The 20827-nt window shown below is 33.3% G+C and overlaps 1 protein-coding gene across 2 annotated transcripts; it reads left to right on the forward strand.

The window, feature by feature from the left end:
- Nucleotides 1-1238: 1238 nt before the first annotated feature.
- Nucleotides 1239-20390, forward strand: LOC131144353 (uncharacterized). 2 transcript variants are annotated; one of them, XM_058092942.1, is made up of 10 exons: nt 1239-1559; nt 1725-1775; nt 15764-15880; nt 16656-17120; nt 17386-17837; nt 18479-18578; nt 18805-18864; nt 19361-19450; nt 19556-19663; nt 19905-20390. In XM_058092942.1, the coding sequence occupies exons 1-10, from the start codon at nt 1530-1532 to the stop codon at nt 20211-20213; spliced, it is 1782 nt and encodes a 593-aa protein (XP_057948925.1). In that variant the 5' UTR covers nt 1239-1529; the 3' UTR covers nt 20214-20390. The 2 variants fall into 2 exon arrangements, with proteins under 2 accessions (XP_057948925.1, XP_057948926.1); XM_058092943.1 differs by having other exon boundaries at nt 1269-1559; nt 19565-19663.
- Nucleotides 20391-20827: the final 437 nt, after the last annotated feature.

Consider the following 20827-nt stretch of genomic DNA (forward strand, 5'->3'; position numbering starts at 1 on the left):
GAATCTTTGACAATTTAATTTATTTAAACATTAATTTATTAAACACTATACAAAATTTATATAAATATTATTTTAAAATACATATTTCAAAACGTAATTAAAAAAATTGTAAGCATCATTTGTTCTTATCATTTCTTATTAGATTTATTATTTTCATTTGAATAATCAATAATTGAATAAATGAATAAAAAAATGCTACAGCTAACATTTTTAAAATTTTGCAAACATTGTATCATGAATTCAATGTGATGCTTTTTTAGACCCCACTCTTGACATTTAGGATCCAAAAGAATAGGGGCCAAACTGTAGATGCATGTTTATCAGAATTTCAAAATTCAAAATACTAGCAGCGGTATTACTAAAAATACATTATTTTCATATAGTCAACTAATTAATGTACAGTGTGTATACTTTAGAATACTTGTAAATTTAAATGAATAATATAAATTAAGTTGACGTATTTAAGATATTTTTTACACAAAAAATGCAGTTAATATATTTTTCTACCAAAAATACAATGAATGTATATATATACTTTATTTTTTATGAAAAACCCTAATAAATATATTCAAAATTTAATAAGTGCAATAAATACGTATTTTGAATTGCGTAAGAAATTATACTAAATGTACTAGTCATTACTTTTTTTTTTTTTTTTTCAAAAAAATTCTTTATTGATTCTTTCTAATTTATTTTATTTTATTTTTAAAAATCATAAAAAAAATTTAAAAAGAGATTTTAGAGACCATAAGAGGGGCCTCATTCACCAAGGTACACAAGTATATAACCAAGCATGCATACATATACATATATATATATATATATATATATATATAGAGAGAGAGAGAGAGAGAGAGAGAGAGAGAGAGAGAGAGAGAGAGTATTTTGCTGGCAATCATACAAACTTTTTTTGTGGATTTTTCAAAATTTCCCAATGAGCAAATAAGACCAAATATCGTGGCTTGCTTCAGACTCCATTTTGTTACTTTATCCTATATAATAATTATAATGCAAATCTAACAAGAACTCTCTCTCTCTCTCTTGCAAGCTACGACAGATGAAGAAGAAGTAAGTCCTTTATTGGTATTGGAACTACTAGGTAGTACGAGTGGAAGATGCCCAACTCACAACCTTCCAGAGGGTTGGATCTCGAAAGCTCCTTCTCATCCGCTTCACATCGTCACTGTCACTCCGCCCCAGTCCTTTTTCCCGACGACTACTCAGACTATTACGACGAAACGTCGTCATCGACATTCCCACCAGTACCAACCACCAACGGGAGCGGCGGTGGCGGCTTCAGCTACCCCGCTGCTTTCTTCATCTGCAACCCTCAGGAGCATGATGATGATGAGCTTACTCATCCTCAAGCACTTCTCCATTATCATCATCATAATTATCATTCCCCATTTCACCGTTTCAGCTCTGCCCTTTCCTCCTTCACCCGTAAATATTGGCACCACTCGAAAAGCTCTTTCCGCAACTTCTCCTCATCGCTTAACCATCTTCATCATCATCACAATCATCATCCCATGGCTGCTGCATGCGCATTAGATACTTCTGTAAGTTATTCGCATATAATTCCCTCTCAACACTAATTTATCAATCCCAGTTTTTATGTATTTCCACACATGCATGCATATTGATTTTATTCTTTGTGGCTCTTATATATATAAATATATTGGCGATATGGATGTGCGGGCTTCTATGGACGCACGCGATTGCAGACGAAGAAGGTTTTTACAACTTCGCAGCAAAGAAGAGAGCTTGAGGGAGAGGTATGGAAATGAATTACACACGCAGCTCTTAATTGCAATATTAACTTGATTCTTTTCATTTAATTTGGAATGATTGAAATCTAATTAAGGCAGCTTAGTAGGTAGACAACTAGACATAAATTAACAGGAGCATTGTTTACGTGTAAGCCAATTTCACCCGTGGACCAATATATAAAAGCTTAATCACTGTTTAATTGTGATTTTTTTAACTCTTAATTTTCCACTTAGTTATTTTTTAAAAAAATTTATAGGATTAAATGAGCTCTGATAATTTTTTGTGGGCATTATTTAGTTGTGAAAATAATTTTATTTTTTTATTGCTAATTTTTAAATTTTTTTCCCTTTAACTTGAAAAATATTAAATAATTTTATTATTTGGCCTAGATAACAAAATAGTCAAAGTCTGATTATGCAATTAATACAATTATCTAAATTCAACAATGAAATGATCCCTTCATGTTGAAAGAGAATGTACTATACATTTTGAATTAATATTAAATGTTAATAATATCCCACTCATTGTACAAATCTCTACCAGTTGTAACTCATTATATATAAAAGAAAACAAAAGACACTCTGTGCCCTAGAAAACCCAATATTGAATTAATTGTAACATTAATAAATCACATGAGTAGTTCGATTTTCTCTAAGTCTATAAGGGAAAGGTAAAATGATAAATATATCAAATTCATCTTATCAAAATTCTTGCAATATAGTCTAGACTAATTCAGAGGGGTAATTAATGGTATCCGAGGCCTTTTTTATACTTGACTAATTCCCCGATCGAGATTATGAACTCATCCCTTTACCCTTTTTCACTTGAATATGAAAGTGTTATCTCAAATGAAAAGGGTCTCCGACATCTTGAAAAGATTTCATACATTGCATATGTCTCTAATAGTAAAATGCAAAGCAATGATATTATTATATTACAGTAATCTAACATTAATTTATATTATAACACATTGTATCTCATTAAATATTTTTGCCATTATACTATCGAAAACTATCTTAGTTGTATGTGGAAAAAATAAAGAAAAAAAAGAAAAAGTTCACATGATTTTATTTTTCATAAAAAAGAAAGTCAAATTCTATTTAAAGAATCTAATGAAATGTATCTATACAATTAAAAGAGAGAATTTGTAGAATGGAAATTAGACAATTGGGCACATTGTAATCATGCAATTTTTTTTAATGCTGTATTTGGAAATATGCATTTCGAATATTGAATTTGAATTTGAATAGGTTTGGAAAACTTTCAATATAATTTTATATTATATTTTATCTAAATACAATATAAATTTAAATATAAGGCCTCTAAACATAGGTTAAGAGAATTGTACAGCTAATACACCTATCTAGCTAGTAAATACCTTCTTAAAGAGTCTTAAATTATTTTTATATCTCTATTTCTTTTTTCTTTTTTTTTTGCAATAAATGTTTGCATGTTTTCAAGAAAATTTAATTTCAATTTTTTTTTTTGTAAATTGTAGAAGATATTTTAAAATACTTTAAAAATAGACATAGAATAGAAAATTGTAGGTATAGATTAGTTATGAATTAGCATGTTAATTATTAATTACTCGTTGTAAGTTAGTTATGAAATACTCTCGTTACGTTTGGTTTGCGGAGTATTTATTCTTAGGAATATATTAGTTTTAGTAGGTTTGTGGAATGTTTATTCTCAAGGATAAAAAAAATAAATTACGAAATGTCTATATTCCATCTTATTCCAAGAATATCTATTTTTTCAGAATTAAACAAGTCTTTAGGGTCCTTTAATTCTGGAAAATATTTTTAAAAAAATTTAAAAAAAAAAAAGCAGTTTATTAAAAAAAATTCAATTTTGTTTAAAATTTTTATAATAATAAATTTGGACACTACTGGCATGTGAAATTTTTTTTTTCTATTTTAAATTTTTTAAAATTGAAAAATATAGGCAACGTTTTTTTTCTAATTTTTTAAAAAAATTTAGGAAATTTGGAAAACATCTTCTCATTATTTTTTAGATTTTTTATTTTTTATATAGTTTTTAAAAATTAAAAGTAAGGTGTTTTCTATAGTTATTTTAAAATCTAAAATAAAAAATAAAAAATAGTTTTGCACAACTAAATAATTTTTTTTATTCTTTATCTTTGTAATATAATTTTAAAAAATTAAAAATAATTCAAAATTTTTATATTTTTTTAAAAAATAAAATAAAAACTATTCTTTTCACAACTAAATGAATCCTTAATATATTATTTATTAAAAGAAATTTATAATTTAATCAATATTTATGAAAGGATAAATGAAAAGTAAACAACAAAGTGGAATATAGAATAGAATAGATGTTCCAATCTAACCATTGCAACAAGTCAGGGTCTGTTTGCTATTGTTGTTGTTTTCTATTTTCTATTTTCTATTTTTATTTTTATGCAGTGAAAAAGCATATTATAATAAACATGTTGTTATTGCTATTAGTTTTCTATTTCTGTTGCTGATTTTAGTTATTTGCCAAAAAACTGAAAACTAGATTTTATGATTTTCAATTTTTTTGGCAACTTGTTGACAGAAATTTTAATATCTATAATTAGTTTTTTTGGATTAAATTATTCATTTTATGCACTTTTAAATTAAAATTAAATGATCATATGAATTTAAATATAATTAAAATAAAAATATTTAAAAAAGTTTAAAAATAATAATAAAACCAATTACAAAATTCTTATACTATTTTTCAATTGTCATGTCCAATAAAATTTTTATTGTAAATTAAAATTTGAAAGTAGAACAATTAAGTAAATTAATTATAATAAATTTAATTTTGATTATAGTAATTTTTAAAGTGCATTATTTGTAATTTTATTATTTTAATTATATTTTTATGAATATTTTGATTTAAAGATGAAAATGTGTATTTTTTAATTAGGTTTTTGTTTTGTATTAGTTTTACAAATGCTAACCAAACAAGTTTTGTTTTTAATTTTTGGCTTTCAATTCTGATTTTCGTTTCTCTAATTTTTGATAATGATACCAAATGAGCCTCAATTAGCCCTTTTACTTCGCCCAAGGCTCATGATCGTTGGATCTTCCCATAAACTCCTCAATACAAAAAAATAAAAATAAAATCATTGTTGTCGTATTATGTTAATATGTTTTGCTAGATCAAGAAACTTAAATATATATATATATATATATATATATATTATGAAAAAAGGAAAATAATATATCCACTTTTGTATATTTAATAATAAAAAATGAGAAAATACAAAATAAAATTATCATTAAAATTTTATTTTAAATGTCATTAACCTTTGATTTTTCTTAATATTTAATCTATTTGAATGAATTTTCATTCTTATTATTTGATGCAAAGATAAAATGTAATGGATGAAAAATTAATTTTCTTCTTTTTTTTCTCTTTTCTTTGTGGAAAATATTTTTTATTTTTTATCTTCAATTTTTCAAATAATTACAAGAAAAAAGACAATTTTTCAATTTTACAAAATTTGTATAAAAAAATAAACAATAAAAAAAATTAGCACAATTGACGTGTGGAAATAGTTTTATTTCATTTCTATTTTTTAATAATAACAAAATGTCATATTATTTTTAAAATTTATATATAAAAGTTGAAAAACATGTTCTTATTGTTTTCTATATTTTTGTTTTCTTACTGATGGGTGAAGGGGATTCGCTCAATCACTAGTTGTGATTGAATTCAGTGAGGAAACACTCAATTGCACACAAACACTCTTTTATTTCAATAATAATATGAAAATTACGGAGGACTCTCAATATACAATTCTCTCACTGGTTATTCTCCCTATTCTACACCACATACATTGCACACACACACATCTATATATATAGAAATGGATGGGATGGTTGTTGGAGATTAAAATCAACAAAGGTGGGTTGGTTGGCTGAGGTGGCTAGCTGTAGCTCATCAATTTCAACAAAATGGGAAGGAGTTGGTGGAGGTAACTACTGACTTCTCCTCTGCAGCCCAATCAAGTTTAATTTTCAACATCCCCCCTTAAACTTGATTCTCCCAACTTTATCATTCCGAGCATTGTCTTCATTTTTGCAAAAATATCATATCTGAGTGGCTTCATGAAAATATCAGCAATTTGATCATACGTTCTACAAGACATCTGCTCCACTTCTTTCTTCCTGACATGCTCCCTAATAAAATGATACCGATTATCAATATGTTTGCTTCTTTCATGGAAGATTGGATTCTTCATAAGTACAATCGTTGATCGGTTGTCGATGTGGACTTCTATGGGGTCATCTTAGAGAAATTCTAGAATTTTGAGTACATTCCAGATCCATATACCATGACAAACAACTGAACTGGTAGCAACATACTCAGCTTCACATGATGATAGCGTTACGATGTATTGCTTCTTTGATGACCATGTAAATGTTGTATCTCCCATAAAGAATGTGAATCCATACGTACTTTTTCTTTCATCAAGATCTCTTCCCCAATCACTATCTGAATAGCCAATAAGTTTGCAATCACCTCTTAATGAATAGGACATACCATCAGTGATGGTACCCTTGATATAGTAGAGTATCCCCTTCGCTACATTTAGATGGGACTAGTCAAGAGTCTCCATGTACTTGTTAACAAGTCCAACTCCATGGAGTATGTCTGGTCTGGTGCACATTAAATACCTCAAACTTCCAACTAAACTCTTGAAATATGTGGGGTCAACATCTCCTTGCTCATTCTTTCTTAACTCCAGTCCCGTTTCAACCGAAGTTGTCACATGGTTAAAGTTGTTCATCCCAAACTTCTTCATTATTTATTTTGCATAGTGGCTAGCTTTGGGAGATGAAGATTTCCTTCTTACTTTGCATGACTTCTATGCCAAGAAAATGAGTCATCTAGCCAATATGTGTCATTTTGAATTTTTTGACCATGTTCCTCTTGAAAACGGCAAACATCTCTGGATTGTTGCCGGTGAAGATCAAATCATCAACATAAAGGCAAACAATTAGCATGCTTCCATCTATCTTCATCTTCATGTATAGAGCATGCTCGTAGGGACACTTGTCAAATCCATTCTTCTGTTAATAGTCATCAATCCTCATATTCCGCACACGAGGTGCCTGCTTCAAGTCATTGAGTGCTTTCTTCAGTTTGTACACTCTATCTTCTTTTCCCTTCATCACATATCATGGTATCTAATCGATATAAATCTCTTCTTCTAGAAAACCATTTAGAAATGTTGATTTCACGTCCAGCTGGTAAATTTTCCATCCATTTTGTGCAGAGAGTGAAATTAGTAATCTGATAGTCTTAAGCCTGGTAATTGGGGAAAATATTTTTCCATAATCAATCCCTTATTTTTGCCTATAGCCCTTGGCAAAAAGTCTTGCTTTGTATCTTTGGACTTCCCATTAAGTGTTCTTTTTGGTCTTGTAGACCCATTTCACAACAATAGTCTTACGGCCCTTCGGGAGATTTGTCAGCTCCCAAGTCTTGTTCTTATCGATAGATTGAATCTCCTCATCCATCGCTTTTCTCCATTTGTCTTCTTTGTTAGCCTCCTCAAAGCTAACCAAGTCTCTAGTCAACAATTGACAGTATAGAGTAACATACTCTTCCATAGGTTCTATATTTTCATAAAGATCGGTTAGGGTACAGGCTCCTTTAGGCCTCATTTCTAAGATTTTATGCTCAATTGGTGATGGAACTTCATTCCTTTGTGGTGAATGGAAACCATGTGGAGGTGTCTACAGTTCGGAAACTTGTGACTCAATAGTCACTTCTCTTGTCAGAGTGGGTTCCTCTCCTTCAAGCGTCAAATATGCATCTTTTGAAGATTCAGCCCGGTCCCACTTCTAGGATTTATTTTCTTCAAAAATGACATCTTGACTAAAAAATCTTGTTGATGGGATTATAGAGTCGATATCCCATGGTGCTATCGCCATATCCAATAAGGATGCACTTCTCTCTTTTATCTTCCAACTTTGTCCTTCTTGCCTCTAGGATCTTAGCATAGGCTATGGAGTCAAATACTCTAAGATGACTTACACGGAGCTTGTGAGTACTCCAAGCTTCAACTGGTGTCTTTGTATCAATACTCTTCGTAGGACACCTGTTGAGCAAATTGACTGCACATAACACTACTTCTGCCCAAAAACTTTTGGGCACATTCTTATCCTTTAACGTGCTCTTGGCCATGTTAAGGATCATGCAATTCTTCCTCTCAACTACACTATTCAACTAGGGAGTGTAGGTCGGTTGAACTGGTTTTGAATCCCTTGTTGCCTAAGGAATTCCTTGAAAGCTTCTTCCTTGTACTCTCCTCCTTGGCCTGATTGGTGTGACTTGATGCAATAGTCACTCTACTTATCCACGAGAGTTTTGAACTCTTTGAATTTGTCGAACATGTAACGACCTTAAAATTTTGCTATACATATATTTCTTATAAAACAAGTCTACTCTGATACCAAATTGTAATACCCTATGTAAAACTCCATACATAATCTCTGTATAAAATACACTATAGTACCATGTGATGCCCTGAGTGACACCAGGTACAATAGTTCTTAAACATATCACACTACTCAGCAGAAGCATCTATCTATACACATATATATGTCCAACTACAATACAAGAGTTCTACAACCATCCACCAACATATAAGTATCTTCCCATACACAACCACTTACCCTTTAACTAGGACTGTACCAACTCCTCCTCTACTTCAGAGTTCGCTTTGTTCATCTATCTGGATTTCCTGAAATGTTTGAATTTTTGGGGTGAGACACCTCTCAGTAAGTGGGGATAGATTATCATCAGTGTGTGGCAATATGAGTTTTAGTGTTCCAAATATACAACCATTATTTACCTTTTCTTTCACTATGAAATCATGTAAAACTGTAAACACGTATATACAAATATATTTCAATACACTGTATAAGACAATAGCTATGTATAAGTAAATATGCATATATGCATAGAAGAACTGCTCTAGATGGATAAACAATAACGTCGTGTATTAACCCCGCATGATTCAGGTTGTGCGGCCTGTAGGCTAGACTTAGCCATGGTTAGTCTAACCAGACTAAGTCAATTGTATCTGTATCTATATCTGTAACTATGAGTATAATTTTTTTACCCAACTGGTCTGGACTCTAGGGGGTAAATCTACACTTCAATGGCACAATCGATTGTATACCACTAATACTCTATCTGAGAAGTGTGGCTGCACTGGTAATGTGAAGCTACAGTACTGTGCTTAGCTATGGTCCATCGGGGTTCTTAAACCATATAATTCGAAATCTAAAACAATATAATATCACCATTTCATTCACAACTCAGTATAATCTGTATAAAATCATTAAAAACTATAATTCTGTATAAAATACTATACTATAATTTTATATAGAACGTTATCATACTGAATAAAATATGTACTGTAGTCCTATATAGGACGTTGTAATACTGTATAAATTTTTACTGTAGTCCTTTATAGGATGTTGTAATACTGTATAAATCTATTCTATAGTCCTTTATAAGATGATGTAATACTGTATAAATTATGTACTATAGTCCTTTATAAGACGTCTTAATACTGTATAAATTCTTTATAAAACTCCGTCATACTGTAGTTTTGTATAAAACACTATTTTACTATAATACTGTAGAAAACCATGCTTCTGTCTATATATGTTTTACCATAAAAACTGACCAGTTTAACTTTACATAACTTTCAAACTCATGCCACACAAACTGAGTGATAACTTATACTATAATATTCTACTGAAAACACTGGTATAATTATCTCTAGGGTTTTACTCAACTCAATAATCCAATTTTCTCAAACATACATATATCATTTCAAGTTTCCCATTCTCACAAATATGTATACTCAGGAAAACATATATATTACATAGAAATCTCATATTATAATTTAATTAGTATACTTTTAGAAAACACCTGACGTAATCCATTCCCCTTACCTGTTTCCTGGAAATATGCATGCAGGGATCCCAAAATTGTGCCTCTGGCACTCATACAAACCTTGTATCCATATACCCTAATTCAATCAGCTCAGCATCAGAATAATTATCAATTAAATACTCCTAAGTCCATATTCTTCCAATAGCCAATTAAATTTGAAAAACAAGTTCCTTACCCCAGTTTTGGAATGGTGTATGGAAAGCCTAAATAATGAAACCCCTCCGATTAAACTACGAAGAATCATCGTCGAGATCCCAAAATATCGTTTATCCTTTGATTCAAGCTGAAATCAGGCAAAAAATCGAAGAGAGGGGGAGAGAGAGAGAGAGAGAGAGAGAGAGAGAGAGAGAGAGAGAGAGAGAGAGAGAGAGAAGAAAAAGAGTTTATAATTTTTACAAATAAAAATAACTTGAATGCTTTATATAGGCCACAAACCCGAAGCAAAACCATCGACATTTTGGTTTCTAACCAAACCAGTTTCTACTATTTTACCCTTAGCTCCCTTCGGTACTCGAAACCATTGACAGTTTTCTGAGCTCCACAAAAACTGTCGACGGTTTGGCCTATGCCAAACCAAGCTTCCTCTTCTATTTATTATTTCATTAATTACTATTTTTTGGGTCTCTACAGAACACTTCTAACTTCCTTTTTAGGAAGTAAACCCAAGTCTTCTTTTTGTAAGCGTCAATGAAGGTAAGGAAGTATCGATTTTTTCTATTTAAAATCGGGTCTAATGGACCACACACGTCTGTTTGTACTTGCTGGAGCAGCGTGATAGATCTCCTGTCGGCTTGCTTTCCAAAGTTGTTTCTATGTTGCTTGCTCAGAACATAACTTTCACATATCTCATTCGAATGTTGGATATTGGGTAAGCCATTCACCATCTTCTTGCTTCTTAATTGCTTCAAGCTTTCAAAGTTGAGATGTTCAATCCTCAAATGCCACAACCAATCATTGTTGTTGATGATGGCACTTAGACATCTTGGCGTGTTGTGATAGATGGCAAGAGAGAACATATGATTCTTTGCCATAGTGACTCGAGTGACAAGTTTACCTCGAGCATCTAATATCATTATCTGCTTATCTCTAAGGCTAATTCGGTAGCCTTTCTCCACAAGCTATCCAAGACTTAAGATGTTGGTCTTCATGTCTACCACATCATAGACGTTGGAGATGAAAGCGTGATCTCCGGCCTTCCACTTGATTAAAACATCTCCTCTCCCTCGGATTGAGACTTTAGAGAAATCGCCAAAAGAGATCTCCCCTTAAACTTTCTCATCAAGCTCAATGAATAGGTTCTTTTCTGCCAAACATATGGTTGCTTGCTCTAGAGTCAAGGTACCAAACACTTTGGTCTTGGGTTGAGCTGTGCACCATTAGCATCAATGACTCTCCAGCGACATCTTTAGTATCGGCAAGGTTATCCTCCTCGCTAACCTTTTCTTATTGTCGCACCCAACACTTGTTTCTGTAGCAGCCAAACTTATGGCAAATATATCACTCAATGTTTCTTTTATCAATGTTCTGATGGTTGTTGTAACCGCCACCTTTTTTCCACGTCCTCTTCCTCGTGAGACGTTGTTCTGTTGTCCGTATCCTCCTCTCGTGGAACCTTGTCCGTCTTGGCCTTCTCCTCTAGATTTAGTATATCCAGATCCTCTTCCGTGAGATCCTCGACCTCGTGCTCATCCTCGATACGACGTCCCCCTTGCTCGTGTCTCCCATTAGTCAAAGATAGTTTTGACTGTAGGGCTTGTTCCAATGACTTACTGTCACTTCTTCTATTCACCTTCTGCTCGTGAGCTTGCAAAGATCCTATGAGCTCTTCTACAAACATGGTCTCCAGATCTTTCGTTTCTTCTAGAGTGATAGCTATGTAGTCAAATTTTGGATCCAAAGATAGCAAAATTTTCTATCATATCCTCGTGTCTATAAGATTCTCTCCATTTCTTCTCAACTGGTTCGAGACAACCATTACTCGAGTATAGTACTCCGCAATGGACTTAGACAACTTCATTTGCAAGGATTCGAATTTGCCTCGTAGAGTTTGGAAGCGAATCCTCTTCACTTTGTCGGCTCCTTTGTATGTCCTGTGGAGAGTATTCTAGACTTCTTGGGACATCTTGGCCAAAGCAATGATTTCAAAGGTGGCTTCATCAAGGCCCTGATAAATAATGGACTTGGCTTTGCAATCCCTTTTCCGATCGGCGCAGACGGTCATTTGTTTAGCATCAAACGTAGATGCTTCGACTTATTTTGATGGGACTTCTTCGTACCCATCTTCAACAATGTCTTAGTTGAATGCACCAGCTGTCTTAGTTGTCCTTTGTCAGCTTTGGAATGACCACTTGTGCAACCGTTCACCATCGGATTTGATATATATCAAAATAGGGTGTTAAGGATGGATTTTGACAAATCTAATGCCACCAGTGTATTCAGAAGGTAAAAACCCTAAAGGAACTGGTTTTGGGAAGCAAAGAACCAGTCTAAATAACATTGAACTAGCTAAAAAACGTTCTAGACCAGTTTGTGTTGGGCAAGGTTTTCTTGATGGTGATTAACGGCGTCAGTTAGCACCTTTAGGTCACGTGGCGTCTTCTAGGTGAGCCGCATGTATTGACTATCCGTGGATCTGGACGCGGGTCGATCTCTAGGTCAGGTTGTGCTCGCGGATCTTCGGTCTGGGTTGCTAGTTTCTGGCCGAGTCACGAATCGGGTGCAAGTTTCTAGGTCGGGTCACATCTATCAAGCGAAGAAGGAGTGTGTTAGCACATTAGTAGCATGACGTCATCGGTCAGCACTCACGCCGGTGCATGCAGCGCGTCTCGATGACGTAGTTGCAGCTGGTGGCGCATGTGAGCACGTGGGAAGGTATCCGAACTCTGTTTGATATGTGGTTTTCACTTATGGACTCATCTAAACACAATCTACGTAATGGTATGCTCAAAAATTGATTTCGAGCAACTTCAAATCTAGGAAAAAATTGAATTCCTCTCTGTTCACCTCTATTTGGAGAATTTCGGCAAACCTTGTCGCTCTTATACCACTGAGGGGTGGAGGGGACTCGCTCAATCACTGGTTGTGATTGAACTCAGTGAGAAAACACTCAATTATGCACAAACACTCTTTGATTTCAATAATAATATGAAAGTTACAGAGGACTCTCAATATACAATTCTCTCACTGGTTACTCTCCCTGTTCTGCACCACATACATTACACATATACACATCTATATATATAGCAATGGATGAAATGGTAGGTGGAGATTTGTGGAGGTAGCTGCTGACTTCTCTACTGCAGCTCAATCAAGTTTAATTTTTAACACTTTGTGTGTGGAAGTATAAAAGTATGATTAAGGATTTTGATTTTAATTTGTATATTATCAAAATATTTATAAAATTATATTATATTTCTTTCAAATCCACACAACTAAATAGACCTTTATCTTATGCTTTTTTTTTTTTTTTTTGTTAGAAAAAGAGGGCGGCATCTTCTATCTTTATTAGAAAACCCCTCACTTATGGCGGAGGAATACCGTGGTTCCAACCTTGAGACTTGGGAAAAACTCCAACCCCAAGAATCAAAAACTAACTTAACCAATTTATTTAAAACCAATAAATCAATGACCAACAACCAAACAAATAAATAAGAACTAAACAACTATAAGTGGAAAACAAACAAAACTCTGGAAGATCTTGAGGAATAAACCAACCACTCCAACCTTCACAAACACCAGCACAAAGCATTATGAGCGCAAAGAAGGAAATCCCAACAAATCCAATCAAATCATTCCCCTGACTTGTTGTGGAAGCTTACCTTAGCAACTATATGATCGAGATATACCAGATTCACCCTGCTTAGCAAAGAAATCCGCACTTTGATTTGCCTCCTTGTAAACATGTTCCACTTTGTAATGTATGCCTCTCAAAGCTAACACAAACTCTTTCCACAATTCCCATAAGTTCCAAGTCGACACTTCCCAAAATTAATCCATTGAACCAACAAAGCAAAATTACAGGCAATCTCCACTTGATCAAATCTGAGATCTTTGCATAGATTAATCCCTATAATAATCGCTTTCAATTCAGCCATTTTACTAGTTCCACAACCTAGTAATGAGGAAAAAGATGCTTTAAATAATCATATTTCATCTCTTATCACGCCTCCATCACCACAATTACTTGGGTTACCTCTACAGCTTCCATCCACATTCAACTTAACTCAACCTATCCCAGGTTTACACCATCTGACTACACGAGGAAGACAAACCCTCACATTTTTTACTTGAATATCCAAAGCAGGAAGGACTGCAATATTCGTGCAAGAAGCACGTGCACATTTAGTTAACTAGTCTAAAATGGATCTCAGTCATTATTTAATATCAAGCCATACAGTTCTTACTGAATCATGAATTGATTCCATCTTGACTCTACATCGATGAGTCCAAAGTCTCCAAATGATGAGATTAGGTATAAGACCTATCAAAATGCCTAACTGTGAGGCCCGTCTTGCACAACGAAATCAAAAATTAACTCTTGCTTTCCATGTATTCATTGTCATACAACTAACACCCAACACCACTGCTGCTTGTTTCCAAACCTCCTGAGCAAAAGATCCCGTGCAAAACACATGGTCTAAAGATTCAATCTTGGCATTTGAACAACAATCACACCGAGAGACCATCTGAACACCTACTTCTTGAATACAAGTATCAACCGGAAGACAAGCGAACCAAGACTTCCACATATAAATTAACACCCGTTTTGGCAACATAAGATGTCAGATCCATTTTGAAACTAAGAATTCCTCTTTACACTCCTTTATAATTTCTCAAGCACTTGTCGTGGTAAATTTCCCATCTATTGAAGGTTCCAAAATTACTATATCTGGACCCTCCTAGCAAGAAATAGCAAAGTTCATTACTTCCTCAGCCTCTTCTTCACCCAACAATTCCACTAATAAATCAACATTCCACTCATATCTATCCCAATAATCTCATGTTCGTAGCTTATGGTTTTTGATTTCTTGAACCTTAGCACAAAGGGGACCAAAGGCTAACCATCAATCAAACCAGAAAGAAGCCAACCCTTCTTTAATTTGAACACGAACATGCTCTAATACTTCAAGTTTCAAACGAGCAATCGATCTCCAAAATCTGGTTCCTTTATCTGGCTTTATTTCTCTCAAGTGGTGTCGATTATTCAAATACTTGCCTTTAAAGAATTGGGTCCACAAATTATCCATAGTTAACAATCTCCACACAAACTTCATACGCAATGATTTTTTTACTTCCTCAAAATCCCTAATACCCAAACCACCCTCACAAATAGGCTTACATATATTAGGCCAGGAATACCATTTCCTTTTTCTTTTATCATTTACTTCACTCCAAAAATATTTTATAACGTAGAATTTAACTATGTGAAGACAATATTAGGAATGTCAATTACCGCCAATTGATGAACCGCCATTGATAATAATACATGTTTAATTAAAACTAAGTAGCCCCTTGAGATAAAAGCTTAAATTTCCAACCCGCCATTTTTTCCTCAATTTAGCAACTAGAGGCTCTAAACTACGGGCTGTAAGGCAACCTGATACCAAAGGAACACCCAAGTATGTAGTAGGAAACCCTCTTTCTATAAAGCCAGTCAACCTTAACAAGGATTGCTTCCTAGCATAAGCAATTCTCTTTGACAAAAAAATACTTGACTTGTCTTTATTTATCATTTGGTCAGACCAATCCTCATGTTTTTTAAGAGTTTTGATAAGCATTCAAATGGAACTTCTCTTTATTTATGCTTGGAAGCTTATTTCCAAGCCTTCATTTGAACTTGTGTGGATTCAGATAAAAATGCAGGTAGTATAAAATTATATTAAGTTTCATAAAAGTTCACATAAATTCAAATTCAAAACTCGAGATGCAACCTTCCAAACACTAATTTAGTTTATTTTTTTAAGGCTAAAAATAATATTTTTATTATTGAAATATCATGTCAATGAGTTATGCATCACAGATTTCCACTCTTCAGAAAGTGTTGAGGCATGAAGAAAAGGTACGTGAAATTTTGGAGCAAGTACATGGAGGAAACAATGCTTCTGCCATTTCTATTCCCAGCGACCTTCCACCAAAGGTAATCTCCTCTGTTACATGCATATCTTCCGTGTGGCTGTCTTATAATAAATCACAATTGCATATTTTTATAAATTCATAACATAAAATAGATTAGAAATAAATAGTATTTGAAAATTTTTGCAACGGGAATATCTTTCTTTCTTTCTTTCTTTTTCCCTTTCAGTGGAGAAGTCCACTTATAATGCAAGGTGGGCATTCTCCTAACCTATGTCCCTTTACACTGCACTCCCAAATTCAATTCTATGACCTAAAAAATGAAAGTCTCAAATTTTAACTCATTGCTAGCTCTCAAATTCACCTTCAAGTGACTCTTTCATTTCTTTAAATTCATCAAATTAAATAATAGAATGTCATATGTAATTAGAACTCATAGAAGTCAGAGTTATATATCATTTAAGATAGCCCTTATGTTATGCATGTCTTGTACCATATTAATGGATTTTCAAACATAGACAATACTATAATTTGTATTTGCATGGATTCCAAATGGTTTCTCCAAACTCCTTCATGGTTCATTTTTTGGCTCTCATTTGAGGAGATCGAGGTTATCGAGGTTCGTGTACTCCTTTGGGAGGATTTCAAGTTGTGGTGAGGGTAGGTCGAGATTTTTTTTTTTTTTTGCTCAAGTGCATAAATAAATAAATAAAACTTTTTTCTCCACTTCTTTGGATTTATGATACAAATTTAATTAAATATTTTTTGTAATATTGATGAAATATTCAAAACATATATATATATATATATATATATATATATATATATATATTGGGCAGATGAAGGAGCTCTTGGAAGAGTTAGCTATGGTTGAAGAGGAGATAGCTCAACTTGAGGGTCAAATAAGCCACCTTCAAGATGACTTGAAGCAAGAACAAGAAGTGATCACCACGGAATCATCAAAATCCAAACAATGGAAACATGATTTTCTAAGCAGCCCCCGTGGATCTTTTTCTGTTCCACCAAATCCACCATCCACACCAGTTAAAGGAGTGGTAGTTCAAGAAAGGATGGAATTTGATCAGACCAAGGCACTACATTTCATAAGCAAAGCCATCAGAGGAGATTACCATCTCAATGACTTCAGCATTAATGAGAAAATGAAGCATTGGCGAGCATTCCCTCACAATGAGGAAAACCATTTCCAGGAGGAGGCTGGATTTTCTGAGAAAATTCCAAGAAAAAGTGTGTTGTTGAAGCCTGCTGCCTCTCCTCTGCGAGATCCAAGACATCCAACACCAAGGGTAAGCGGTGGTGTTAATTAAAGAAAATGAAAAAGAAAACAAAGTAGACAGCAAACAAAGAAGGCACACCAGATGTATATCAGATCTAATATGATATCACCATATATATATATATATATATAATTGTCTATATGAAATATACATTATATTTGATGTAAACACTTGATGTACCTAAAAAATTTCTTAGATGTCATCAACTTTTAATTTTTATTAATTTTCATATGGGTTGTTTAATATTATTTTCTAAACTTCCCTTGTTTCTCAGAGAGCACGCAATGTGGAGTTAAGTCTACCCTTGACAGATCTTCGAACAAATTCTCCTTCTCATTTGATTTCACCACAAGAGGAAAGCAAAATTCAGAAATGGCAGCCAAACAAGCTTTCGGAGAAAATCTTGAAGTGTTTGATGTTCATTTTTGTGAGGCTAACTAGAACATCTAGAGCAATGGAGCTAGAGAAATCAGGCCCCATTACTAGATCTTCTTTTTCTTCTTTGAGCTCAATAAGCTTCAGGGCAGATACCAGCACAAACTCCAAGAGTAGCCTTATATTGCACAAGGAAACGAGGCAGCAAGATCCCTACGGTATTTTTGAACCAGAGGAGTCTATTCCCCGAGATATTGGTCCTTACAAGAACTTGTTCATCTTCACAGCTAACTCTTTAGACCCAAAATGCATCTCAAATTCTAACACTATTCCTTTACTAGAGAAGTTAAGGTATGTAGCTATTTATGTTTTGTATATTAAGTACTTTATTTTATTTTACTTTACTTTTTAAGTATTATGGTATCTGGGGCATTAGGCATTTGATTAATGCACAGGATAAAGGCTCATACCTTTACCCCTCTCTGTTTAAATATAAGATTTTATCTCACTTTAAAAGTTGCAACTTTCAAAAGTCAAACCTTACATTTTAACACCGAGAAAAATAAAAAATAAAAAGAAGGCTTTGATACTTGAAGCCTGTTACAAGTGAGAGATTTTGTGTGGAACGAAGGGCCCTTGAGCACTTCATGAACAAAACCAGCCCAACAAAAGTCTCCTGCAGTATGATACAATACGTTTGGACTATGCAGAGTGTAATTTTCGTATGAACCTATATGTACATATCATAACCGATGGTTGAAATTCTAAGACAGTTTCTCATTTGATAATACAGTAAAAATTATGCAGGGGTTTTGTGAAAGTAGGAATATTGTCGAATTATGTAAATTTATTATTCTTCTTTTTTTCTCTTTTAATTTTTTCTATTTTTCATATTTATTGTGTATGTGCATAATCTTAAGGCGTGATTTCACGACGTAACGAACAAAATTTAGTTCCTGACTTTCCTTTTTGTCTCTGTACATGAATTGCAGGACCTTAATGAACTGTCTTGAGAAGGCGGACTTGAAATTCTTGACTTCCCAACAAAAGCTTGCATTCTGGATCAACATGTACAATGCTTGCATCATGCATGTACATATGTTATGGGGAAATACATTTATTTTTTCTCTTTCGATTTAATTATATGCTACATATCTAGCCTGATGGGCTTGCAATATTGAATGTGCAGTAGGGCAGCAACAGCATGCATGCAAGAGCCTCAGGATAGCATAGTAGCATACAGATATATATCTATATGAAACTGAGATGGTGCCCCAATTTAATTTTGTGATTACTACTGATTACATTTTCATTTCAGGGATCTCTCCACCATGGAGTGCCTTCAAGCCCTGAAAATTTGCTTGCACTATTGAAAAAGGTACATTAATTATTTCTAAACCCTAAATGTTGAGGCTTACATCCAAAGGCAATTTAAAACGATCATCTTCTACAATGGTCGTCATTACGAGAAATTATAAAGGAAACTTATCTTTTCACGTGTTATGTTTGTGAACTTGTTTTTTAGATGCAAACTATGTGATAAATGAGTCCTACATTCATCCATATCAAATATATAAAGAGTGTGATCCATTTATTATATGTTTTACTTTTAGTAAATAGACACACAAACACACAAATCTCCTATATAATTTTTCTGTCTTTATCAAAATGACCGTTTACGCTAATAATTAGAAGTGATTTTGTTGCATTTTATGGAAAAAAAAACTATAGATTTTATTTCTATTTGCTTTCACTAAAAAGCTAAGTACTTTAAAAATGCTATCGGATTGAATGATATGGGCATATGTCAAGCTTTTTTTTACACAATTAAAATCTTTTTGTTGGGTGTAAATGCTTTTTATCATTGAATGTAGGCAACTCTCAACATAGGAGGAAACATGATAAATGCTCACGCTATAGAGCATTTTATTTTGAGGAAACCGACATCTTCAAGCACGAAGGAGGTAATTAATTGTATATGAATAAAACTAACTTATACGATAATCATCTCATTAGTTGCGTCACGCCCTATAACAACATATGAAAGATTTTTTTTTTTTTTTTCTTAGAATGACGAGGACGAAAAAGAAACCATCATTCGCAAACTTTATGGCCTGGAGTCGTTCGATGCCAATGTCACCTTTGCTCTATGTTATGGGACTCGATCTTCCCCAGCTGTAAGTCAAAAAATCCATCTCTTAGTTCTCATCTTCATCACACATACAAAAATGGCCTGGACCCGGATCCGGACCTTAAAATTCGTTAAATTTTATTTAATCTAGTCATTTACTCTGAACTAAACAATTAAATCATTTGTAACTAACCTATTTTCTTGAAATATGTCATGCTCTCCTACATGATCAAATCAATTAACTCTCAATGAAATGAAGAATTCAATTCTATTAATCTTGTGTCCAGGTGAGAATATACAGAGCTGAAAGTGTTGCAGTTGAGTTGGAGAAATCAAAGTTGGAGTACTTGCAAGCTTCCATCATTGTCACAAGCACAAAGAGGGTTGCATTTCCAGAGCTGGTGATTGGCAACATGTTTGATTTTGCGGAAGACCTACACTCATTAGTCAAGTGGGTTTGCCAGCAGCTGCCTACCTCAGGGACATTGAGGAAATCTATGGTGGATTGCTTCAAGGGACAGCCCAGTGGCAAGTTATCCAGCGTCATTGAGAAAATACCATATGACTTTGAGTTTCAATACATATTGGCAATTTAAATTTGACAACAAAAAGAAATTATGAGAAAGGATTGGACAATTGGGTTACACAAAGGAGAAAATTGTTTGTATAATTGTTGATTTTGAGTTTCAGTATATGTCAGTAATTTTTCTGTATGTAATTTTAGTGTGAAAATTGTGTCAATATTGCTGAAGAAATTATTATATTTTCATTAATCTTCGCTTTTAGAGAAGGAAAGAAGTAGTAAGATTCATCACATAAAAAATAAAAAATAAAAAAGGGCAGCCCGGTGCGGTGCACAAAGCTCCCACGTATGTGGGTCCGGATAAGGGACGAACCATAACGAGTCTATAATACGCAGCTATAAAAAAATAAAACAAAATAAAAAATAAAATAAAATAAAAGAGGAAATTTTAGTTTCATATATACATAAACAATTTACACATATTTGCCTTCAAACTCAAGAGTTTGAACATTAAGAAAAATCAAAATTTATAAAAATAAATGTATAACATAATATCTAGACTATAGGGAATTCTAAAGAAGTTGTGAAAAAATATAATGACAAAATCTAATTAAGGTGCAAATTAATTATCTCGTAGAATAAGAAGCGTAGACACTCCAATTTTAACCAGACCTTTCTGAGAAAACC

This window comes from Malania oleifera, chromosome 12 (genome assembly GCF_029873635.1).
Source record: "Malania oleifera isolate guangnan ecotype guangnan chromosome 12, ASM2987363v1, whole genome shotgun sequence".
Classification (NCBI taxonomy): Eukaryota; Viridiplantae; Streptophyta; class Magnoliopsida; order Santalales; family Ximeniaceae; genus Malania; species Malania oleifera.

Coding starts and splice junctions, on each gene's coding strand:
- LOC131144353 (XM_058092942.1), top strand. CDS start 1,530: ATGGCTGCTGCATGCGCATTAGATACTTCT. Junction 1,560..1,724: donor CATGCGCATTAGATACTTCT/GTAAGTTATTCG, acceptor ACGCGATTGCAG/ACGAAGAAGGTTTTTACAAC. Junction 15,881..16,655: donor CCAGCGACCTTCCACCAAAG/GTAATCTCCTCT, acceptor TATATTGGGCAG/ATGAAGGAGCTCTTGGAAGA.